The sequence below is a fragment of the Hordeum vulgare genome, chromosome 5H, assembly GCF_904849725.1.
Source record: "Hordeum vulgare subsp. vulgare chromosome 5H, MorexV3_pseudomolecules_assembly, whole genome shotgun sequence".
Lineage (NCBI taxonomy): Eukaryota > Viridiplantae > Streptophyta > Magnoliopsida > Poales > Poaceae > Hordeum > Hordeum vulgare.
Window position 1 is genome coordinate 471,193,796 of NC_058522.1, and position 26,495 is coordinate 471,220,290.

At 44.0% G+C, this 26,495-nt stretch overlaps 2 protein-coding genes across 3 annotated transcripts; both read right to left on the bottom strand.

Moving 5' to 3' along the window:
* Positions 1–1,658: 1,658 nt before the first annotated feature.
* Positions 1,659–8,044, bottom strand: LOC123399123 (protease 2). Of its 2 annotated transcripts, none has more exons than XM_045093544.1 (11): positions 7,650–8,039; positions 6,920–7,077; positions 6,473–6,695; positions 6,257–6,398; positions 5,945–6,148; positions 5,404–5,538; positions 4,990–5,118; positions 4,236–4,624; positions 3,152–3,362; positions 2,844–3,037; positions 1,659–2,684 (listed from the first exon to the last, which is right to left on the bottom strand). In XM_045093544.1, exons 1-11 carry the CDS (start codon positions 8,009–8,011, stop codon positions 2,480–2,482), a joined length of 2,352 nt encoding a protein of 783 aa, XP_044949479.1. In that variant the 5' UTR covers positions 8,012–8,039; the 3' UTR covers positions 1,659–2,479. The 2 variants fall into 2 exon arrangements, with proteins under 2 accessions (XP_044949479.1, XP_044949481.1); XM_045093546.1 differs by having other exon boundaries at positions 2,564–2,684; positions 2,870–3,037; positions 7,650–8,044.
* An 8,522-nt stretch (positions 8,045–16,566) lies between these two features.
* On the bottom strand, positions 16,567–18,825 carry LOC123399125 (serine/arginine repetitive matrix protein 1-like). The gene has a single exon (XM_045093548.1). The coding sequence runs from the start codon at positions 18,639–18,641 to the stop codon at positions 16,896–16,898; it is 1,746 nt and encodes a 581-aa protein (XP_044949483.1). The 5' UTR covers positions 18,642–18,825; the 3' UTR covers positions 16,567–16,895.
* Positions 18,826–26,495: the final 7,670 nt, after the last annotated feature.

Below are 26,495 nucleotides of genomic sequence, written 5' to 3' on the forward strand. Positions count from 1 at the left end.
ACTGCACTATGAACCCGTTAATATCTATAGGAAATAATAATTGTAATTGTACTTATGGGGAAGGAACATGCCGAATATAACGGCTGAAGGAAGGGACATGAGGCTGTAATATATGTTTTATTTCCATTTCTTTCAGGAGTCACGGCTAGGAGTGGTGGGTGGACATATACTGCCTATTAGCCCTTTTATGTTCTTCTGAATGAAGTGTGAGCTATCGTTAGATTCCTTGCCTGGTACTCCCTTCGTTCCAAAATAACTCTCTCAAACTTAGTACAATTTTGTACTAGAGCTAGTACAAAGTTGAGACGTTTATTTTGGGACGGAGGAAGTACATAGTTGATATATACAATTACGACACAATGATGACCAACAATGCAACTGTTTGAACCATGTGATGGCAAAGTAGAACCCATATGATTTACACTGATGCATGTAATGGGTATCTTAGTACATCTCAATTTTGAATGTGACATGTCATGTATGTATATGCTAAAACTGATTATTTTTTTGTCAACCTCTATATTATCTTAGTTTCCAAAAAAATTGCTTGCCATGATCCTTCGAATTGTGTGGTTGTTAGCAATACCAAACTTTGTTAACACCACAAAAGTGGAGAAACGTGATATTTTCTAATGGTAGGTATACTTTTTAACTTCGGCAATGACCTATTTCATTTTTATGTAGCGATCATATGCATAAATAGTTGAAAATGGTATCCAAATAGTACATTTTAGCCTATTCTTACCATGCTAAATGATTTCTAAAATTTATAAGATATTAAAAAACCCAAAATGTTTCAAAACACACCAGGTTTGAATTTGGACCTTGTGCCATTCAACTTTATGTTTACCCGAATAAGATAACAAAATATAGATACTCAAGTATATATTTAGAAAGATAAATTATCCTTCATTTTTCATCTTAAAGGGTTTGGATTAGTATCCTAGGTGCTTGTTAAAACCTACTTCTATTAACAAAGCCGAATATTTTCAAAACACATCGGGTTTGACATGGTCTCTATGCTTGCTCAAACTTTAAGCTGCCGAAAAACTGTAAATATTTTCAATGGGCACATGGTTTTAAATGGGATTATGCGCGCAACAGGTCAAATCTGCATATTCTACTCCGGGACATGCCACACCTAGAATTGTTCCTCGGCCGGGCTAGGTAGCATATGGGCCTTTCAAATACCTATACTTCCATATGCACATCATAGATATTTTTTTCGTACACATGGAAAATAAAAGCTTGGTACAAATACTGCTAAAAAAATACCTCCTTAACTGGACTATACATGTTATACAAATATGTTCTTTTTTCGATCATAGATTTCAGTGTGGTAACCATATTTTCAAATAAAAAAATGATTTCTGAACTGGCCGTTGCATTTTTTTTTCAAACTCACATTTCTTAGGGTGATAAACATATTTTCAATAGAGCATGATTTTACACATGGGCTTTCTATTACCAATATCGAATATGTCCATGCAAAATGAAACTATTTTCATCGACAACATGGCTTTAACAGGTCTCTGTGCCATTTGGCGCAACGGGTAACTGGTAAAAGTAGTGGATGATGATGTAGCATGTGGAGATAAATACAGGTACTAAGAATCAGCTAACTTTAAAGAAGTGGTGGCAATGTAACGCTCGTTACGTTTCAACAAGTCTCACCACTGACTTCAAATCATAGAAACCGGGACTACACCGACAAAACATAGAAAATGTAAGTACATGCAAATATTACATGCAGCTGATCTTAGGGGCTGTTCGGCAATCAACCGGCTCCCTGGAATTCAAGGATCTGCGGAGTGTCTATTGACCCGCTCCACAGTTTTGAACTGCAGCTCCACCCGCTCCTCGAGCGGAGTGGTGGAGTGGAGGGACTCCGAACACGCCTTTAATGTAGGGAGGCCCACTCTCATTCAGAGGAGCCAAAAAACAAGACAGCAACATACACTAACCTGATATGTGAGTCAGGGTTCAAAACCAATGTCAATTCTCAATAGAAACATATCTAACACCATCAGCATCTCAACGAGGACGACGCATCGAGCTAGAGCTGTATGTCAACTTCAATATAATTTATGATGATTGCCTGATTGGTTTTCTTTATAACCAAATCATTTATAGGTGAAGTTAGATACCGCGTGTTCAGCTGTCGTACAAATATTCGTGCTGCTGCTAGTATGGCATCCACTCCATGGTACTGACCTTAATTTTGATGGAGAATGATAGATGATGCCTGACCTTAAAACCTTATCGCACAACATCCATCCGTGCTGTTGTTAGCCCTCTCCAATAGAGGAGCCCTCAAATTAATGGCTCTTCAAACCAACCATAATGTGGACTATGAGCAATCTGAACCCATGAATCATTCCAGGTTGCTAGATGTCACCACAACAGGTAATGATATCAATTACTGCTTCCATGTGTCACCATAACTCTTACAGCATGAAAAGCCTTGAGCATTAGTTCATTACTTCGAAGCTATGTCATCCATACCCAATGCCTTCATTAGAAATGCATAGTCGAAGGCTGTCTCCTCGCACCCCATTAAGCGTCCACCCTCACCAAAATGGCCACTCTGCATATTAGTTTTGAGAACAACAGAGTTGGAACAGGATGGGCACGTGACATCTCTCACTTTTGAAACCCACTTAGCAGCTTCCCAGACTCCTACCCTGCCAAACAAAAATGGAAATTTTGACAGTTCAAAAGAGAACCAACAGTACATAGCTGGAAACCTTGACTACAGTGTTGTGAGCTGAAACTTTCACATGGAACAGGAACAAATTATCCAAACTGCAGTATCGCAAGAGTACAATGAAGTAGACAAAAACCTTGTATCGTTAAAAGAGGCAGTCACCAGAATTGAGGGGTAACATTTGCCAGGAGATAAGTTGTCATAAGGAGAATAACGACGGATTGCATCAAATTCAACTGGGATATTAGGGTCACCAAATTCTTCGTAGTCCAAGATGGTGAGAGGTAACGTAGGATCCAACATTGTGTTGCATATATCAAGAAAAGGGACCTGTTTCAGTATAAATACATGTCACTGGTACTTGAAAGCCCAGAAACATCATTTACGAGCAGAAGCAAATCCCAGATGTTAATGATGTATATACGGATGAGCTCAAAGATTTACCTTGAGAACTGCAGCAGAGAATAAATTTGGCAACATATTAACGACCGCCCCAACCAGCAAACCACCAGCACTGCAGCCCATAGCACAAAGACGACTTTCATGCACTAAGCCTTCCTTGATAAGATGCATACCACATGCCGCAAAATCTTGAATTGAATTTATCTTGTTGGTTTTGGTGCCTGCTAGATGCCATGATGGATCCCCTCCACCCCTACATGATTAGGCTAGGGAATTACAAACAATCGGGAACGTAAAATTTGTGGTGTCAATCATAAAATGTATTTCCTTCTAATCATGAATGGGAAGTCAAAAACAACTATCTTATCATGTTTTCAAATTTTATTGTGGAGCATGACAGAGAATGGCAGATGGTATATCACATATTCACGCCACACTGAAGTTGTCAGCTCAGCCAAACTCTATCTATGTTTTTGCGGGGAAGCCGAACTCCATGTTGATAACCTCCAAATGGCGCTGGATGGAGAAAATGATAGAAATTTGCGACTATTAAATAGTCACCTTTCAGAATTCTAGCAAATTACCCCTATGACATGGATCACCGTATAAGGAACCTGCTCTACTCCAGAACAGTGAAATCAGGCAGTCCTTTCACAAGATGATGGATCAACGTCTCAATATGATAGCAGCCTAAGACCTAATGTCTCTTTCAGGTGAAAAAAAAATAACGTTCTGTATACTATAGTATAAAATTTGGTGAATAAAGGCATCGTGTTGCACACTTGTAGGAAGTCTAAGTATAGGGTGCAGGTATGCTAGTCTGGTTTTTTAATAATCTAGTTCACCAAATGAAAATGCAGTTTCGCATGCTGCAGTAAGTTGTACTCCCTCCGTTCCTAAATATAAGTCTTTCTAGCGATTCTATTAAAAAACTACATACGAATGTATATAGACATATTTTAGAGTATAGATTCACTCATTTTGCTTCGTATGTAGTCAGCTAATGAAATTTCTTAAAAGACTTATATTTAGGAACGGAGGGAGTAATATAAGTTAGGAAAACTGAATGATGATGGGGAAGTGCAGTCCTGTAAGCTGAAAAAATTGCACAGGCATCAAACTGTACCTAACATCAGCAAATGCAAGAACCCAACCTCGAGCAAGCAGACTAAGCCTGTCAGAACACCAGCTTTTATCCAGATCTTCTCCATAAGCTCCATATCCGTATAAGATCCCAGGTGATTCTCCATGAATATGAGCTTCCCGTGAATACAGGATCACTAAAGGTATTGATACACCATCATGTGAAACAACTTGGACCCTCTCACAAGATAACAACTTGGAAAGATCACTCCAACTTTGTGAATCTTCAATAAACTGCAGATTTTGTTGGATGCTTGAAACATTGGATTGTCCTACTGTGTATAGACTTGAACAAAGGCCAGTCACTTCCTCTTGATCAACTATAGTAAATGTCTTCTTTCTCATGTCATAATCCACAGTTAAGTCTGGAATCTACAATAAAGCAAATTAAACATTTATGGGGAAAACTTATCTCTAGCAACACAACAGATGCACTGTACAATACCGTTGCTCAACTAACATAATAATAAAACGCCAGATTAACATGATGAATATTTCGTTTAATTATATTCTTCTAAATGATACACAGTTCATGAAATGGTACAGCATTATGTGAGTGGCAAGGGATAGAACAGGTCTGAGTGTGTAGAAAAGAATTTGCTGGGTGCTATTATATAAATCATAGAGTGAGATCCAGGGAATTGAGAAAAGAAGAGCTGAAACCAATATCAACATAGAATATAGGGAAATGCCTATTGGCACAGATAAATAATGAGAAACTTTGTTGAATGTTGTACCACTGGTGATGACACCACCATACGAAAAGTAGATGACATGAAATCATTGTTGGGTCCAGGAAGAATGCTGCATAAACTTGAAGGTATTGGGAAAAACCATGGAGCGAAATCACCCAATTCCTTTGGCTCCTGGGAGATAAACAAAAGCCATCAGCAAAAATAATGCAGGAGTGTTCGGAATTAGCAACGATCTATCCCATAATATGAAAAGGTAGGGAGAATGACAATATCAGAGTACAGGTTATGCATTGGAAGTACAGAAGTGAAATTAAGACCGTCAATGCTTCATTTTGGGCAGTATTTGGTGATCTAAATCATCATGGTCCTAGACAAAGTGTGTATTACATCTCTAGGAGTAATATGTCAAAACATACAAATAATACAGGTTAACATGACATGAGTCAAATAACATACCTGAAAGTCGATCTGGACTGGCAAATCGATGGAGCAAAACAGAGGAAGCCCATCTTTTTGAAGAAAGAGAACTAAATGTTCGTGAAAAATATCCATATCCTGAAATGTGCAGTCCGACCCTGGGAGTGCCACAACCTAGCAATAGAAATACAGGCAGCAACTTTGTAAAGTATGAAACCTAATGGGAATAAATCTAATGCATATTCAGCAACAAAATGCGTTCAGGCCACAAAAATGGAAAATCCATACTAGCAACGAATATGCTACTTATATACAGATGTCATCACCACTTGATATGGAAGAACTCAATGTTGAATCACTGACGAAGATATTTTTGTCTTAACAAATATCACATTTTCACAAATATAAGATGTTCTAACCTTTTTCTGATTCAAATGTATATAGATGCATTTTAGTGTGTTTGTTCACTCATTTCAGTCCGTATGTAGTCCATATTCAAACATAAAAAACATCTTATATTTGTGAACAGAGGGAGTAATAAACTCTGCCTAGAAATTTACTTTCTGAAGGAGGGAGAGACCTGCCATTTATCCATCAGTGATTTTTCAGCTCTACGCCTGGCCAGGTAGTAGCCTTCGACTGTAGTTCCAGTATCTTTCAAGGGTGCATTAGTAAGAATATAGAAAAACCCATTATGATGCTCCAAAAAGTACTGCACTTTGTTGGTGCGCTTTTGTACAGGCCATAAGCCCTCTCTTACATTACCAGATTCCATCACATAAACCTGCAACAACACAAGCTCAAATCAGAAAGAACAATCTAAACAAGAAATATGTGGTAAATGACGCAAAATGCATTTCAAATTGGGTATAAAGTTGAAATAGAAACCTTCCTCAGATGATGTCCTTGTGTTAGAATTCACAGTGATATACTTGAAATCTTTTGTGCTTGTGATATCCACGCAACAGTTTACATCATCCTCCATGAAAACTAAAAGACCGGGCTCATCTGACTGCATCTTTTTACAGAAAACCCTATAACATGAAAACATATCAAATACAGTAAAAGACTACAAGCTTCTTGAGCTTAACACATGAAGGAGAATTACTGATTGGGACGTAGAGTCTCATCACAGACGGTATAAAATAAATTTTCACTGTCGTCGGTCCATGCTAAACTGACAATTCCCTTGTCTGGTGAACTAAAAATGACATGCTTAGACTGAAGATCTTTCACTTCCAGCGAAAACAGTTCACCCCCAGATGTATCGAGAGTATATGCAAGAAACCTATGATCAGGAGATATTCGACAACTCCCAATGTGAACATAACCTGCATAGGTTACAAAATGATCAACTGATAAGTTTTCAGGCGCAAGCAAATAAAATGTCCTCATTGCAAGAAATCAATGATAATAAGCAAATAAGAAATGTCCAATTAACTGCAGACAATATAATAATCAAACTATATTAAACTATACAGTTGAAGCTCACAGCAGTATATTATGTGTAAATATGGAGATCACACCAGACTAATTTATGCAGCGAAGCACGTACCAAATTTCTCTGCGATCATATTCCAGTCAAGCAACACTTCTTCCTTCTCCCAGTCAGAAAGATAACTAAGGAAACGTCCTGCTAAACCACCAGAGGGCCTCAACTTTCTGGACAAAACTGGGTACTCCATTCCGTTTGGCACATACTGGTAATATGACCTGGATACACAAAAATGAGTTATGTAAGACACAAAGGCAATTGTATTTTTCCTGTGCAGCATCATTTACCTAGCAAAAAATATTTTAAGAAGTGGTTTCCCGTCTTTCCATTAGCCCTTAATAGGAGTGTCAAAGCTATGTTTCTAGTTAGAAGCATATATAACAAGTGCAATATGTCCAAAGCGATTAGACGAACAGCGCATTCCACAACCGTGTCCTGACGTGGCAAATGAAATATGACAGAACAGTTCATTCCATCAGACAGAAGCAACAATTTAACACTAAAATCGTGCAAGAACAAAGATGACCCTACATTAGAATGATAAACTAGCTAACCTAAACCACAAATCTTATAGGCAAAAGGCAACCGCGAGAACTAACAAATGTAGAAAGTCCTAATCCTTCCTTGACAAACTACAACTAGGTTGACTACGCAGGCACAAACGAACAAATCAGTCATACAGCGGCAATTACACGGCAAAACTAATAACACCATAAAACCATCACAAGTTCAGAGTTGACAGATTACTAGCGATACTGTACGGGATCAAACGAAATGGAGCAGTACGAACCAAGGGCCCCAGGGCTGAGGCGGGGAAACGGCGGAAGGGGGCAGCCGGGCGCGCATCTCGGCGGCGAGGCGCGCGCGGAGGCCGCCGCCTCCGGCCGCACCAACGAAGGCTTCGGCGTAGGCGTTCTCGGCGGCGAGGAGGGCGGCGAGGTCGGGGTCGGAGGTGTCGCGCATCCAGTGGTAGGGGTCGCTCCACGACCTCCCATGCGCCGACACGGTGAAGGGGACCTTCTTCGCCGCAGGCAGCGGCGGGAGGGTGTCGGTGTTCGGGGGATGCGGCTGCGGGGGAAGGCGGGAGCGGCGGCGGCAGGTGGTGGAGAAGAGGCGGAGCAGGGCGGGGAGGGGGTAGCGCCGGGGGAGCATCACGCCGGCTCAGACGGTTTTGCAGTGCGGAAGCCTGAGGCTTGGGGTTTTTCTAAGGTTCTACCCGTAGTAGTTGTATTTTGGTTACATCTATTACACTGATAAAAGAACAAACATAATCTTTTCTGAACGCACCTCACAAAATCTACACGTACTAATTACCACACCAAGATTAGCCCCACTAAAGCCGATCTAACGGTTAGCCCTAAGCTAATCTGATTACGGTGTGCATTTAGCAATTAACGTTGACTGACCGCACTCCATCAGCGGATACAAACATCCCACGCCTCGCGTCAGCAACTCCTGCAATCACGTAAGGCACGCCATCCAAACTTTCATCGGTTAACCTCTCTCCCTTAATTAGTGCCGAGATCACCAAGTCCGTCCCCGTACGAACCTCAAATCAGATCAATCACAAAAGAGAGAAAATCCCCAGGAGCACGGAGGTCGCCCGCCACCGCCAACGAGACGCCGCCGCCGGGACGCGCGAGGCGCCCGTCCTTGCCAGTTGCCACGCACCATCAGGAACGTGCGAGGGTCAAGGAGGAGTGGTTCCTTCCAGGCACCAACGCGCCATCGCCCAACGCCTCATCTCGTCGTGCCTCACCCGCCGGACCTTGCCTCCATCACGTCGGACGGCTCAGCCTCCTCTCGGGGTGTGAGTGATTCCTTATATTCCTGCCTGTATAATTCTGGTTTGTCATTGTCAACAAAAGAAATCTGCAAGTTCTCTTGTATATCCTCCTAGGCCTAGGTGTATTTGATCCTAACCTCTTGGCATTATCCTATTTGTCATTACAGCACGAACAAGAGATTCAAACGCTCGGGTTCATGATGCATCTATGGATGGGTTTTAAAATTCTGTTCAATTTGCTCCACAACATGGTGGTTGTGCGTGCTTGCAATGGTAGTCATAGCAAGTTAGTCTGAGAGTCACCTCTCTTTCACTCTTCAGGTGTGCTCACTTCAGTTATCTGATGTACTATTTTGATCTACATGTTGGCCAATTGTTATCTCTGTAGTACTCCATTTGTGTGCGTGATTGCTACAAGTTCCATTAAAATTCAAAAGCCTCCTATATCATTGCCACTTTAATGCCAGGGATTCATAATATTTTTCTTTTATGTATTGTGCTACATATGTGACAAAATAGTGACATCCCTCCTATTTTATATGACTCCTAAGCTCCTCGTATTGTGATGCATGAGTGTTGGCAACCATAATTCGGTCAGCGTTTACTATGAAATAATGAACTACAAGATTTTCCGTGTAGCCCTAGAAATTCTTGTGTTATGAGAGCAACTAGCAAGTGTTAGTTTTGATTTATGATGCTATGATATAGGAGCCATATGCAAGGGTCTTGAAGTCGACTCTCATATTTTTAGGTTTATAGTGCTAACAACTAGAAAGTAATTTACCACTTTGATGTTAAATAAATGTATTTCCTCTTGACTGTCATAGTGTCACGTAAAAATATACATTAATTGTCGAAATTCATAGTTATAATTATTTCTGATTTGACTCAACGGTATAAACAAATTAACTTGGTTTACACAATTGTTTTTAAGATTACATGCATATTTTCTACCTTGGTTTGAATGTAAAAAAATGTGGTCGCCTATTATTAGGAGAAACATAGGCATACATAAGAAGTTTCATTGGCATCTGAATCTTTTGATCATGGGCGTGCTATTCTAGAATAAACCGTGATGTTATGTTGGCTTCTTTCCCAAAATATGGTAATGCCTTTTTTGCTTTCCAGTAATTTGGTTGCTTGGTGTAAAAAAAAAATTACCGCATTGTTGGCTACTATAGATGGTTTATGTGTTTATAATTTAAAGGGGAGTTTGATAGTGAAGAGAAGAGTGGTATGGCATTATGTTGATCCACTACCTTATATAGCTTGTTGATGATGTACTTGTTTTTAAGAGAAGTCGTAAATGGTCTGTATATATTTTTGTGTTTCCACAAAAAACTGATATACATGGTACTTTTTGGTTTCTCCACTCTTTTATAGAGAATAACTCACATTAATTATCTAAGACCTGGATATTGATTACAACCCTTTGATATCTTGAATTATTGTTTTCACTCATGTTTGAACCAGCTGGTCTTTCCTTGCATTCTTACACTATTTTTCAGTGGAGATGGCTGGCTCATTTAATCATCTATCATGCATTCATTGTATGTGATTTGAATATACTGACAGAACAATTCACCTGTTTTTAGGGATTGGTGCCCTTTTTTATGGCTGGTGTCAAGATGGCTGAATACGTACTTGGATTGTTTGCACAAGACACGTCTTGTTTCAGTTTGTTTCCATATTTCAGATTTTTAGCTAGCAAAAATAAGTTGCAAATTATGGTACCATGTCATATTTTAGTATAATCTTGGCTGTTTTTGTTGTTATTTGCATACACTGACAGTAAGTACTATAATTATATTGCAATATGAGACATGCTTGTGAAGTGTCTTTTCATTTTTGTATTTTACTGCGAATGTATTATTGATCTCTCCCATGTTGTGTTTTGACGAATGAGTAACCTAAATTCCTTTTGAGTAACAAAACTGGATAAAGAGGTGCAGAGAATATAATCTTAGTGTGAAGACATTTCAAAGGAGATGGGACAATGTTGTACAAGTAAATTTATTAGACTAGAGCAATTGATTTTTATTGCTTCGTTTCTCTATTCACTTCCCCATGTATATTTATGCGTTATCAACTTGGAATAGATGATATCTCACAATCAAATTTGAAGTTACTCCTTGCATTTTTTAAGCTATTCTACAAAATTCATAACATGGTTGGGCATTGTTGTCTAATACATCATGGTTCATTTTCTCCACCATTATATGCACTTTATTTGTGGTTGTTTACCAATTGTTTATTCAATGACATTATGTTTATTTCTGTTTGTACTATCTTCTGTCAGCTGTATTGGACCGCATGCCCACCGTTGTTCTTCTTTTGAAGAACAATTCATTGTTGCTCAACTTACATGATAATAACGAACCGAATATGGTGCCTAGATTTATCTTCAAGCGTTGTTAGTGTCTTTACTTGGATCTCTAAATTCATGTTTGTCGTGATTTACTTATGAGATGCAATTTGTAGCAAGCGTGTCTTTTGAAGGAGCATTGTTGGAGACGTGCATTGCACGTGCAAGCTTACTAGTCCATGTAGCAATTTTCCTCGATGCAACAAATTCCATCCACGATGCAATAATTTTTGTCAACGGTTGCAATAAAAATATGGTTATAGCAAAAAAAATATCTACATGATCATAGCAAAAAAAAACTGATGATGCGTGATAGCAAAACAATCCGGTGAACTCGGGTTGCAACTCTGACGAACGTGTATGCAACTTTTTTAGTGAACGGTTGCAGCAAAAAATGGTACGGTTGTAGCAAAAAATAACACGGTTGTAGCAAAAAATAAACGTCGGTTAGCAAAAAATCTAACGAACTCAAGTTGCAACCAACCGTGAATGCAGCTTTTTAAATGGACAAAATGTAGCAAAATAGAAAACGTTTGAAGTAAAATTAAACGTGGTTGCAGCAAATCGGAATAAAAAATATTACTTCCTCTGTCCTAAAATAACTGTCTTAAGCTTAATACAACTTTATACTAGAGCTAGTATAAAGTTGAGACAGTTATTTTGGGACGGAGGGAGTACATACCTAGCCAGCGAGGCGCGCGGCCCGCGCACGACCGACCGAACGATTTGGTCGGCGTGCCGGATGGAAACGTTTACCTTGTATTTTTGTCGAGAAAACTACATATTTGATCCTCGAACTTGCTTTTTTTTAGGGTTAACATGCTTTTGAAGAACAGGAATTACATAAGGATCGTGGGTTAATCAGCCACACATGGAGAGCATGCCTAGCTAACCTATGTGCTTTCATATTGGAGAGCCTACTTTCAAACACGAAATTACAAGTAAGAAAAATCCTTAGAAGTATCTACTATCTCATGGACAATATATGCAATAGATCCCATCATGCCATTGTGAGATTTTTATCAAGAAAAATACATATTTACTCCTCGAACTTGCTGACGTGCAACATAACCATCCCAAAGCTTGCAAAATGTTAGATTATAGATTGGATGTGACTTGCATCTTTATTAAAAAAAAGGTCAATATGAATATATTAGTTGTGTGTATATATATTAGATCATGATAAAAAAGAAATGTGAATAGTGTTATAGCGAACGTACCCAAAGTAGTCTATCATTTTTGGACCTTTCGGATGCATCATGCGAATGTTCTTGCAAACGTATTATGCACATAAATTATTCATCGCCGCGTGCCTCAGACACTTTACGAGAATAGAATTCAATCAGGTAATAATTAATCAAGCATGATAATGGTATTGAAACTAGAATTAAAGAGATGGTAGCTAGCTAGTACTACTTAATTAATTACTTTGAATTGCACCCATTTCAGTTTTTGTTTTCGTTGGCCTTCAACCTGTTTGATGAACTTTTGCCAAGCCTTGCCCGTCGGCAAAGAAAATGAATAAGCAGTTATTAATTAGTTGATATCAGGAAATGAACTAAAGAGGCCGACATATGGTTCGATAATGATTGAAATTACCTCTCGACCATCCCCCTCACGATTGCGTAGTCTCCATCGTATTTAAGTAGTGAGTCCAATACTTTACGCCAGGTGGCAACATTTTGGTCGGGCCTCGAATTGCCCTGCTGTTTGTAGAAGACTTGCTCGATCCGGAGGGCTAAAAGAAGAAAGATCGATCCGTTAATATATATACAAATCAATTAAAACATGTGATGATCACCAGATGCCTTATATAAATATACATCGTCGGTCTTTGTTATTTGAAGAACAACATTTCCTTCGTCATCATTGTTCTGGACTTCATCTATTCATTCGTCTTCATCGAACATCATACCATCACCGGTATTGTTCAACGATCCCTCATCTTCTTCATTATCATCTAGTCTCGGGAAGCATATGATCTCGAACAGGGCCTCTTCTCCTTCTCTGCCGGTATTGTCCATAGCTTTTATTTAACTAATCCAGAAGAAAGATAAAACAATTTAGTATTCGAGAACAAATTCTATGCAAATTTAACATTTTTTAAATGCTTAGATTGTGATTTCTTATATACGAGGAATCTTTAGTCCGTGGCTAAGAACAGGATTCAGAGTCATAACGAATTCTCTTAACCTTTAAGGGATTTAACAAAATGGCGTCATTCTAGATGTGCAGAAAATGATTCATATTTTTTCTTGATCTCGTCTACCCTTATATATGTCACGTTGTCTAGTGTCAAATGATTGAAGAAAACCATGTATTCATCATTAGCCGGAAGTAACAGGCGCATGATGGTACGAAGCACGCCAAAGTTGTTTTGGAACGGAGTCCCGGATAGGATAATTAGCTTTTTGGTACGAAGTTCACCAAGAGCCTTCCGAATATCGTTATTTGGAAGGCCTTTGCTGAACTTCGTACCAAAAAGCGAATTATCCTATCAGGAACTCCGTTTCAAAACAACTTTAGGGAGCTCCGTACCATCATGCGCCTGTTACTTCTGGCTAATGATGAAGCCATGGATTCCTTCAATACTTTGACACAAGACAACGTGACATATAGAAGCTAGCTAGGGTACGTAGATGAGATCAGAAAAAAAAATGGATCAACTTATGCACATCCATAATGGGGGCATTCTTGATAAATCCCCTATTAAAGGACTAAGAGAATCTATTGTATAGATACATATACTAATTAATTGTAAATACATAACAAACTTTTGCAAATACAACATTAAAATACGCAAGTTTTGCAAATACTAATTGCTATACATTGGATCAAATGTCAAAATTGATCAACATTTTTCTATACATTGTATTCATACATATATATATACTAATTTCTATACATGTTGGATCAAAATGTAAAAATTTCTCAAATGTCAAAATTCCATAACTTTTTCCTATACATCTAATCATCTAGTGAAAAAAAAAATCAAAATTCTTCTGAAAAATGTCAAAATTGTTATACATATATACTAAAACATAGAAAAATACATATAATTCATCTAACTTAAGAAAATGTATGTGTGTGTGTTCATGCATATATGTGTGTGTGGGGGGGGGGGGGGGGTCGGGGAGGGGCGGATCAATCGGTGGTTCCATAATGAGTAGTCGAATACACATTGAGGATTGTGAAATGGACAGTGTTATCCGAGGGGTGTGTTGAATCCACAGGATCTAAAAACATCATCCGCAAAAGCCGCCCCTTGGAGATATCCAGTTCACCCAGAATAACCCATTAGAATTGGGCACTCGCAGGAAGTTCAGATGACGCCGGAGAGAATGATTGAAGAAAACCAGGAAAATAGTGGCTAGGGGAGGAGATCGTCAGAGAAACTAGGAGCGGCGGGGTGTGGGGTGGGAGCGCCATAGCTCATTGACTAAGATGTACACGTACTGGATCGTTATATATGATGTTTATCAAGGAAATTTGTAACTAGTACAAAGAAAGAAGAACTTGATACAAAACAACCCGTAATTAGAAAATTACACCAAAATTAAACTGGTGATCTTTCTCCTTTGATTATTTGTCCTCCAGCGAAGCATGAAACTCACACTAATCCAGAAGTAAAGGAAGAAGAAAACACATACAAACTCTATCTTCATACAAGGCTTTGAAGATCGTAAACACTAATCCAGAAGTAAAGGAAGAAGAGAACCATTAGATTTGACAAAACCTAGTCTCACTGACTATTCCATGATGTTGGATTAGACATTGTCAAGGTAGGACAGGATAAAGAGACCTTACTACATCATCGTCAACACCTTGTAGATGTTATTCCCTTTATTTTTATATACAAGACCATTATCAAAATTACAATTTACAGAAATACAAGACCACTAACACTAATAATTCAATATTAATGATGTTTGTTTCGTAGTAGTAACAAAGGAGGACATTAATTATCACTTGCATGCATGCGGGAATGAAATCATTGGCAAACAAAAAGACAAACTGTTTTACAACGTTAACTTAGAAGACAACAACTTTTATCTTTATACTTGTAATACGAATTTGTAAACTCATATACAAAAATGAAGGGAGTATCAGATAAACGACACCTAAAGAAAAATATTGGCATGCAAAAACTAAAATCTACTCCCCCATCCTAAATATAAGTCCTTTTAGATGTTTCATTAAAACACTACATACAAATACATATAAACATATTTGAAGTGTTAATTTACTCTTAATAAAAAATATTAAAAACTTATATTTAAAACGGTGGAGTAGTAAAGAATAAGTCTCCACACCTGTGCGCCACCGACGAGGCCCCGAGAGAGAAAGGAGAACTTAGGCGGTGAGGTGGAGGGGGCTAAGTGACGGCTGTTTTCTACATTTTCTTTAAGGAGAAGCAGACATCTTTATTAAAATATAAAGGGGGAAGAAGAAACAAACATCTTCATTTTAAAATATGAAGGAGGAAGAAGAAACAGACATCTCTTCGAATCGGCGGAGCCTGTATTCTATCTTTCAGAAAACCGTGGTGCACCGAACATGGTCTTCACCCGTTGATCGAGACACATGGCAATGCCGCTAGCGATTCTCAGCCCAAAACCGACGGGTCATGCCACCGAGGCTCGGACGGCCGAGATCCATCGGGCGCCACCAGCTACGTTGCCGACGACACGACTGCGTACCAGGACCCGTCACGCCGACCGACGCCTGCGGTAACAGCCGGCGTCGGCGGCGACCCAGACGTCCGGTCGGGTCGCCGTCAGCCGCGTACGTACCGCCCGGGTCGTTTCACCGGCGAGGCGAGGCGATGGACGTCGACGCGGCCCGGCCCCCCTCTCCGTCCGCGGTCCGCCACCGCACACGTCGCTCCGCAGTCCGCACCACGGCGAATCGACTGGCCGGCCGACACGTGACGCCGAGCCGAGCCCATCCCTGACTCGGCGCGCGCGTCCGTCCCGTCGCGGTCGGAGCCGGGGCACGTCGCCGTCGGAATCGCGAGCGAGCGAGCGAGCTGTCGGCCTCCTGCCGCGTCGCTCGCGCCCGTGAATTGAAATCGATTTAAGGTCCGCCGACCGACGCCGACGTCCAACCGAACGGATCCGCCGCCCCGTCCCTCGACGACGTCGCGTTGCGTGCGTACCGGCTGCCCCCGCCGCTGCGATTCGTCGAATCTAATAATGCGCGGGGCGACAATAATTCGTGGCCGGTGCGCGCGCTCGGTGGTACGCGACGCGGCCGAATTCATGCCGCCTTGATTCGCCGCCCACACGTCGCGATTGATTCCGGATCATGATGGGAGTAATGGAACAATCTGGACATGCCCGCGCTGTACCCCGTACCTAGACGAAGCGAGGACGGCACCGCTCTCCTCTCGAAAATCATCGGAGCACCGCACCGTATTTCCCAAGAACCCTCGGGGAATGCTAGCAGCGAAGTACTCCTACTAGCTAGCCACAAGTGCATTTTATTTTTAGGTTTCGGCAACCCTGATCCTGGAGCAACACGGTGGAAATCGTACCATGAGAAGGAGTACCGGAGTAGCATAATGAGTGGGAGATAGTATAGTAGTAGTAGTTCGCTAATCGCGAAAGGGAAATCTTTTCAGGGCTTGAAACACGCCATGATCAGACCGGGTACTGGTTTTTATACAGGCACCTCACCTTCTAGGTTAGCCTTCCGATCAGGCACTAAAGCAAACGACTTCTTAGGTCGATCCCTCTGGTGAGTAGTGAAATGAAAATTCCAAGTACTGCTAGCCGGAATCCAGCCAGACGACGATAGTAAGAAGGTTGGTGAGCTCTGCGATGCGATGCTCTGCTCTGCTCGGAGCGTGGCGTGGCGTGCTCAGCTCACCGGTCGGTCATGGTTCACGGTGGGCTGAGGAACAGCGCCGGATCGGTGTCGGCGAACACGCCGGCCACCCAGTAGGACCCCAGATCGCAGCCCGACGGCCACTCGAATGGGCTCGGGTCCGCCAGCTCCTTCCCGCCGGCATCGTCCGGGACGCCCAGCCCCAGCGCCACCGACGGGTGATCGGTGAAAGCGAGGCCCCCGTCTCCGTCCGCCGCGGGAACTGGCGCGTCGGGCTCGCCGGCCGTGAAAGCGAAGCACCCGTCTCCGTCCGCCGCGGGTGGCGCGTCGGGCTCGCCCGCCGTGAGAGTGAAACACCCGTCTCCGTCCGCCGCAGGGGTCGCGGCGGGATCGTCAGCTGTTGCGACGTCCTCGGTGGCCGCGGCTTCCTTCGTCGTCGTTGCGTCCGCGGCGACGGCGGTTGAGGCGTCGGCGTCGGCGTCGGCGCCGGGCTCGGGCTCCTGGGGCGCCGCCGGCGCGACGCGGCGGCGCTTGGAGTTCTTGGCGCGCTTCGGGCTGGAGGACGAGGAGGACGAGGAGGAGGAGCTCTTGCGGGAGCCGCCGCCGACGGGGACGTTGCGGAGGGTGCCGCCCTTGGTCCAGTAGCGGCGGCAGGACTTGCAGTAGTGGCGCGGCTGGGAGGTGTTGTAGTTGTTGTAGTAGCAGAACTTGGTGTCCCGCGACTCGCACCGCGGGCACGGGTCGCCGTGCGCGTCCCCCGCCGCCGGCTCCGCCTCCGCCTGCGCCTGCGCGGCCGGCGCCGCCGGGTAGCCCTTGGGCCGGCGCAGGTCGACGGCGCCGGCGAACGGCCGCCGCCCGGGCTCCTGCATACCAGCCTGCACGTACCACCCACCAACGATTGCAAGCGATCGAACGGCGGTGGAGGAGGCGTTTGGACGTGCGTGCGTGTGTGGTGCGGCGGGGTGGGTCTTAAGGGGGCGGGTCGGTGGTGGAGCAGGTCCAGCCGTCCAGATCAAGTGGAGCAGCATTTTTACGGTGCGGCGGCATTTGACGGTGTGGCCGCATGGTGCGTGAGGTGGCGCGGACTGTTGGATCGGTGCCCGCCACCGCCACCGCCACCTTTGTTTGACCCCCGGCGGCAACCACCGCGCGGACGGGCGGACGTACGGGCGTACGACGTACCACGAGCTACTGGCCGCCGCCCGAGGCGTCGTCGCGTTTTTTTTACTTCCGTTAGAGGACGGACGCGCGCGGTGCCGTGTCGTACGCACGCACGCACGCATCGGTCGCCGGCCGGCCGGTCCCAGGCGCTCGTGCAGCCCACCTCGTGGACCAGCGGTCGTGCAGTGGTTGCGCACAGCGACGGGTCGCCCTCCTCTCGGCACGTACAGGAACCTTACCGTCGCGGCCAGGCCCTGGAGGGCGCCCCGAGCCCGAGGCGATAAGCGCAAGCGACTTGCCCTCTCAGCAGTGGCACCCACGATCCGGGCCGGGGCCGGGCCCGGGGCCCGGCGGAAACGCGTCGGGCCCGTTGGTCCGGGTGTGCGGGTCCGGTGGCTGGTTGATGTGACGAAGCTGATCGGAGAGATACCATGCCTGCACCTGCACGCCGGTTGCTCCGGCCTCCCGGCAGGGCACGGCAGGGCAACTCCAGCGTGCGCGGCGCGCCGGGATGGGAGGGACCGTGCGGCGGTGCCGGTGCGCCGTGCCGTGCGCGGCCAGTTGGCTTCGAGGCGCGCGCGTGGCGCACTGACGCGATGGTGCCACGAATCTCTGTTCGAATCGCACCACGATCCCACCATTGCTTGAACCAATCACGGTGCCCAGTGACTGATCCACAGTGTGATTGGTACCCAGCGACTGATCCACAGTATGCCGCTTTTCTTTTTCTTCTCATTCGATCCAAAATGGATTGGGTTCCCGTGTGAGAGATATATAACACAACAAAGAAAATAGAAAAGGACTACAATAACGTCCAAACGTTCTGTTTATAAACTGTAGATCCGAAACGTTCTGTTTATAAACTGTAGATCCGAACGAGTAATCTTCTTCGATCCAACTCCTCCGTTTCGTTCCTCTCTCGTTTTTTTTTCTTCGATCCAACTCCTCCCGCTTTGTTTCCTTGCCGTTTTTTTTCTAGGATGATAAAAAATTATAAGAAGTGAGATTCGAAGAAACGAGCCAACATTGCATGTCTAGGCCTCATGCATGCATGCAAGTAAGACAAAGACTACTAACATTATAAAGAATTCATTAAATTTCAGATTTCAAAATGTTTGTAGCTTAATTCGTTGCTCCGATGGAAAATTATTTTTCGCATAAAAGATTCGTCACGGCGAGATTTTTGAAACTAGATCCCATATTGGTATGTTTTGACGACTTTCTTTTAGGTCAGAAGTTACCAGAGGTGTTTCAACTTATCATGGTGTTCACACTGAAGTTACCACAGGTGTTTCAACTATCCTTTTTCTTGCCTGGGTCAAAAATCTACCATGATGTTTATAAGTAAATTAGCATGTCTATGGTATCACCTACCATCGGTGACGTGCCTCGGCCGTAGGGTGAGGTCCACATGCCGACATGGCACGACTCACTTTATAAACAAAACTTTGCGGGTCATGGTAGTCAAGGGTTGTATATGTGTGTGTCGGGTTGTGTTGTACCCGGGTCGTCCTATTGGCCACCTATAATCAGGACTATGGCGCGTAAAATACCATGCTATTTACGCAAAAATTATTGGGTGTATGTGGAGATATTTCATCACCCCTCTCACCCCGTCGCCAAAGTTATCAGGACCGGTGTACATAAGTTATCGGGTCTACGATGTGTGAGTTACCATGCTATTCACACACACGTACTGATATGATATTTCATCAACTCTCCCGGCCCCGTCACCAAAGTTACCATGACCCAGGTGCATAAGTTATCAGCTCCATGATGTGTGAGTTACCATCTATTCACACAAAAGTTACATGGGGGATATTTCATCAACCCTCCCCCATACCAAAGTATCAGGACCGAGGTGCATAAGTTATCAGGTCTGCGGTGTGTGAGTTACCATGTTATTCACATAAAAGTTATCATGGGATATTCCATCAACCGCCACTGCCCCTCTCCCTCGACGCCAAAGTCACGAGGATCGGAGTATATAAGTTATCAGATTTGCGATGTGTGAGTTACCATCTATTCACACAAAAGTTATCGGGGGATATTCTCACCCCCCGCCACGCTCGCGAAAATTACCCAGGGTGTACGATGTGTGAGTTACCATGCTATTAACATTAAAGTTACCATGGGTATATTTCATAACCCCCCGCCCCACGCGCAAAAATTACCCAGGGTGTACATAAGTTATCATGTCTTGGGGACGTAAAAAGCCATGTTATCCGCACATAAGTTATCGTGGTGTTTCAACAACTCCCCCATCTTCACCCCGTCGCCAAAGTTATCCGGACTAGGGTACATAGGTTATCTAGTTTGTAGTGTGTGAGTTACCATGCTATTCACGCAAAAGTTACCGGGTGGTATATTTCATCACCACCCCACCCCCACCCCTGCTCGTCGCCATAAGTTACCATGACCGGGGTATATAAGTTATCAGGCTACGAAGTGTCCGTGCTACTAACATTAAAGTTACCGTGCGTATATTTCACCACTCCCTCACCAAAGTTATCAGGACCGAAGCACATAAGGTATCAGGTCTGTGATGTGTGAGTTACCACCCCTGCACCCTCCCGCGCCAAATATACCAGGACGGGGGTATATACGTTCCATGGTGAGAAAAAATGCACAGAGAAAAAAGTACTATCATTGGCACTCGATGAGTGAATCAAAAGATTACGTTGAATAAAGAATCATTGGCATTAAATGGGATGGTTGCACGGAATATCAAATGGAAGAAGACAATGCCTTGAAATTAAGTGCTCACGCTAGATCATGTACATTGATAGCCGAACTAAAAACATGTATGCTTGCCCACGTAGAATGTAGACAAGAAGCTAGGTATCAGCGATGTTCAGACTAAAAAAAGCTAGGCATCAACGGTAAAGAACTTCTAACGCATCATAACTAACTTGCTTTGTTTTCTGAAGTATGTTCTTATTTAAAGGTCAAATAGCAATGTGTTCAGCCATTTGGAGAAAAGAGTCACAAAGTTGAGTTGGTTAGCAGGGCGCGTGCCTTATCCCAGCGGCCAGGGATCGAATCCCACTACGTGCAAATTTATTTTTCTCACACGAGATCGCGATCCCATCCCGTAGTTGGTCAACGCAAATTGCGGCGCGCGTGCATGTGTAAAGGACCATCGCAGCCATGAGATCGCGATCCGACGATAGCAAGATCGTTCGAATCTGACGCATAAAGCAGAACGTTCGGATTTTACAAATTTCGAATAGAAAACGGATGTAGGTGCAAAACAAAAAACAAGAAAGAGGGGTGAACTAGTTGAACATCTATAGTCGGCCTCACCTCACCCACCTAACCCGGAACTTCCCGTGGCATGGTAGCAAGGAGGCGCGATGTGGCAGCTGCCCGGTGAATGGCCCCAAGCCTAGTCATTCGCTTGATTTTTGGGGGCTCGACATTCGTATCAGCACCTCCATGAGGATGCGATGGTTATGGTTGTGTGTCACTGACTCGTTCCGACCATGGCACCACCTATCTCTACGTGAGGACGGTGTTATCCGAGACATCTTTTGCGCGTCATCGCGTGGAATATGGGCAATGGGATGACCTGCCACGTCTGGTCTCATCACTCATTGGATGGCAAATCTATATGCGAGATCGCCCCACCCTTTGCACGATTATCCCCCGTAATCTTTGCAATAAGCGTCCCATGCACAATGGCCTTCACAATGAAGCGTGGATTCTTGACATTCGACGAGCGGTTCGTGTTGTTGCCACGTTTGAATACGTTGACCTTTGTGTTGGGGAACGTCGCATGGGAAACAAAAATTTTCCTACGCGCACGAAGACCTATCATGGTGATGTCCATCTACGAGAGGGGATGAGTGATCTACGTACCCTTGTAGATCGTACAGCAGAAGCGTTAGAGAACGCGGTTGATGTAGTGGAACGTCCTCACGTCCCTCGATCCGCCCCGCGAACAATCCCACGATCAGTCCCACGATCTAGTACCGAACGGACGGCACCTCCGCGTTCAGCACACGTACAGCTCGACGATGATCTCGGCCTTCTTGATCCAGCAAGAGAGACGGAGAGGTAGAAGAGTTCTCCGGCAGCGTGACAGCGCTCCGGAGGTTGGTGATGATCTCGTCTCAGCAGGGCTTCGCCCGAGCTCCGCAGAAACGTGATCTAGAGGAAAAACTATGGAGGTATGTGGTCGGGCAGCCGTGAGAAAGTCGTCTCAAATCTGCCCTAAAAGCCCCATATATATAGGAGGAGGGAGGGGGACCTTGCCTTGGGGTCCAAGGGACCCTCAAGGGGTCGGCCGAGCCAAGGGGGGGAGGACCCCCCCCAAACCGAGTTGGACTTGGTTTGGTGGGAGGAGTCCCCCTCCCTTCCCACTTCCTCCCTCTTTTTTTTCTTTTCCTTTGATTTACTTCTCTTGGCGCATAGGCCCCCTTGGGGCTGTCCCACCAGCCCACTAAGGGCTGGTGTGTCTCCCCAAAGCCTATGGCCTTCCCCGGGGTGGGTTGCCCCCCCCGGTGAACTCTCGGAACCCATTCGTCATTCCCGGTACATTCCCGGTAACTCCGAAAACCTTCCGGTAATCAAATGAGGTCATCCTATATATCAATCTTCGTTTCCGGACCATTCCGGAAACCCTCGTGACGTCCGTGATCTCATCCGGGACTCCGAACAACATTCGGTAACCAACCATATAACTCAAATACGCATAAAACAACGTCGAACCTTAAGTGTGCAGACCCTGCGGGTTCGAGAACTATGTAGACATGACCCGAGAGACTCCTCGGTCAATATCCAATAGCGGGACCTGGATGCCCATATTGGATCCTACATATTCTACGAAGATCTTATCGTTTCAACCTCAGTGCCAAGGATTCGTATAATCCCGTATGTCATTCCCTTTGTCCTTCGGTATGTTACTTGCCCGAGATTCGATCGTCAGTATCCGCATACCTATTTCAATCTCGTTTACCGGCAAGTCTCTTTACTCGTTCCATAATACAAGATCCCGCAACTTACACTAAGTTACATTGCTTGCAAGGCTTGTGTGTGATGTTGTATTACCGAGTGGGCCCCGAGATACCTCTCCGTCACACGGAGTGACAAATCCCAGTCTTGATCCATACTAAATCAACTAACACCTTCGGAGATACCTGTAGAGCATCTTTATAGTCACCCAGTTACGTTGCGACGTTTGATACACACAAAGCATTCCTCCGGTGTCAGTGAGTTATATGATCTCATGGTCATAGGAATAAATACTTGACACGCAGAAAATAGTAGCAACAAAATGACACGATCAACATGCTACGTCTATTAGTTTGGGTCTAGTCCATCACGTGATTCTCCCAATGACGTGATCCAGTTATCAAGCGACAACACCTTGTTCATAATCAGAAGACACTGACTATCATCGATCAACTGGCTAGCCAACTAGAGGCATGCTAGGGAAGGTGTTTTGTCTATGTATCCACACATGTAAATGAGTCTTCATTCAATACAATTATAGCATGGATAATAAACTATTATCTTGATACAGGAATTATAATAATAACTATACATTTATTATTGCCTCTAGGGCATAATTCCAATAGTCTCCCACTTGCACTAGAGTCAATAATCTAGCCCTCACATCACCATGTGAATTACATTGTAATAAATCTAACACCCATACAGTTCTGGTGTCGATCATGTTTTGGCCGTGGAAGAGGTTTAGTCAGCGGGTCTGCTACATTCAGATCCGTGTGCACTTTGCATATATTTACGTCCTCCTCCTCGACGTAGTCGCGGATGAGGTTGAAGCGTCGTTTGATGTGTCTGGTCTTCTTGTGAAACCTTGGTTCCTTTGCTAAGGCAATGGCACCAGTGTTGTCACAGAACAAGGTTATTGGATCCAGTGCACTTGGCACCACTCCAAGATCCGTCATGAACTGCTTCATCCAGACACCCTCCTTAGCCGCCTCCGAGGCAGCCATGTACTCCGCTTCACATGTAGAATCTGCTACGACGCTTTGCTTGGAACTGCACCAGCTTACTGCACCCCCATTAAGAATAAATACGTATCCGGTTTGCGACTTAGAGTCGTCCGGATCTGTGTCAAAGCTTGCATCGACGTAACCTTTTACGGCGAGCTCTTCGTCACCTCCATACACGAGAAACATCTCCTTAGTCCTTTTCAGGTACTTCAGGATATTCTTGACCGCCATCCAGTGATCCACTCCTGGATTACTCTGGAACCTACGTGCCATACTTATGGCCAGGCTAACATCCGGTCTAGTGCACAGCATTGCATACATGATAGAGCCTATGGCTGAAGCATAGGGGACAGAGCGCATATGCTCTCTATCTTCATCAGTTGCTGGGCACTGAGTCTTACTCAATCTCGTACCTTGTAACACTGGCAAGAACCCTTTCTTGGACTGTTCCATTTTGAACCTCTTCAAAACTTTATCAAGGTATGTGCTTTGTGAAAGTCCTATCACGCGCTTTGATCTATCCCTATAGATCTTAATGCCTAGAATGTAAGCAGCTTCTCCTAGGTCCTTCATAGAGAAACTTTTATTCAAGTAACCTTTTATGCTTTCCAAAAGCTCTACGTTGTTTCCAATCAGTAATATGTCATCCACATATAATATCAGAAACGCCACAGAGCTCCCACTCACTTTCTTGTAAATACAAGATTCTCCAACCACTTGTATAAACCCAAATGCTTTGATCACCTCATCAAAGCGTTTGTTCCAACTCCGAGATGCTTGCACCAGTCCATAAATGGATCGCTGGAGCTTGCACACCTTGTCAGCATTTTTAGGATCGACAAAACCTTCGGGTTGCATCATATACAACTCTTCCTTAAGGAAACCGTTAAGGAACGCCGTTTTGACATCCATCTGCCAGATTTCATAATCGAAAAATGCAGCTATTGCTAACATGATTCTGACGGACTTAAGCATCGCTACGGGTGAGAAGGTCTCATCGTAGTCAACTCCTGGAACTTGTGAAAAACCTTTTGCCACAAGTCGAGCTTTATAAACGGTCACATTACCGTCAGCGTCCGTCTTCTTCTTAAAGATCCATTTGTTCTGAATAGCCTTGCGGCCCTCAGGTAGTATCTCCAAAGTCCACACTTTGTTCTCATACATGGATCCTATCTCGGATTTCATGGCTTATAGCCATTTGTTGGAATCTGGGCCCACCATTGCTTCTTCATAATTTGCAGGTTCATTGTTGTCTAACAACATGATTGATAAGACGGGATTACCATACCACTCTGGAGCAGCGCGTGATCTCGTCGACCTGCGTGGTTCAACAGAAACTTGAACTGGAGTTTCATGATCATCATCATTAACTTCCTCCTCAACCGGCGTCGCAACGACAGAGGTTTCCCTTTGCCCTGCGCCACCATCCAGAGGGATTAGAGGTTCGACAACCTCGTCAAGTTCTATCTTCCTCCCACTCAATTCTCTCGAGAGAAACTCCTTCTCGAGAAAAGTTCCGTTCTTAGCGGCAAACACTTTGCCCTCGGATTTGAGATAGAAGGTGTACCCAACTGTCTCTTTTGGGTAACCTATGAAGACGCATTTTTCCGCTTTGGGTTCCAGCTTTTCAGGCTGAAGCTTTTTGACATAAGCATCACATCCCCAAACTTTAAGAAACGACAACTTTGGCCTTTTGCCATACCAAAGTTCGTATGGTGTCGTCTCAACGGATTTTGATGGTGCCCTATTTAAAGTGAATGCAGCTGTTTCTAATGCATAACCCCAAAATGATAACGCCAAATCAGTAAGAGACATCATAGATCGCACCATCTCTAACAAAGTACGATTACGACGTTCGGACACACCATTACGCTGTGGTGTTCCAGGCGGTGTTAACTGCGAAACAATTCCACATTGTTTTAAGTGAGCACCAAACTCGAAACTCAGATATTCACCCCCACGATCAGACCGTAGGAACTTGATCTTCTTGTTACGATGATTTTCCACTTCACTCTGAAATTGCTTGAACTTTTCAAATGTTTCATACTTGTGCTTCATCAAGTAGACATAACCATATCTACTTAAATCGTCAGTGAAGGTGAGAAAATAACGATATCCGCCGCGTGCCTCCACGCTCATTGGACCACACACATCGGTATGTATGATTTCCAACAAGTCACTAGCACGCTCCATTGTTCCGGAGAACGGAGTCTTAGTCATCTTGCCCATGAGGCATGGTTCGCACGTGTCAAGTGAATCAAAGTCAAGTGACTCCAAAAGTCCATCAGCATGGAGTTTCTTCATGCGCTTTACACCAATATGACCCAAGCGGCAGTGCCACAAAAATATGGCGCTATCATTGTTTACTCTAACTCTTTTGGTCTCAATGTTATGTATATGCGTATCGCTATCAAGATTCAATATGAACAATCCTCTCACATTCGGTGCATGACCATAAAAGATGTTACTCATAGAAATAGAACAACCATTATTCTTAGACTTAAAAGAGTAACCGTCTCGCAATAAACAAGA

Excerpts from the sequence above, each read along its gene's own strand:
- LOC123399125 (XM_045093548.1), bottom strand. The coding sequence starts at position 18,641 with ATGGTGGGATCGTGGTGCGATTCGAACAGAGATTCGTGGCACCATCGC.
- LOC123399123 (XM_045093544.1), bottom strand. The coding sequence starts at position 8,011 with ATGCTCCCCCGGCGCTACCCCCTCCCCGCCCTGCTCCGCCTCTTCTCC. Across the intron at positions 6,149-6,256 it reads ACACAAGGACATCATCTGAG|GTTTATGTGATGGAATCTGG; the intron begins GAAGGTTTCTAT and ends GTGTTGTTGCAG. Across the intron at positions 5,539-5,944 it reads CACTGATGGATAAATGGCAG|GTTGTGGCACTCCCAGGGTC; the intron begins GTCTCTCCCTCC and ends TTCTATTGCTAG.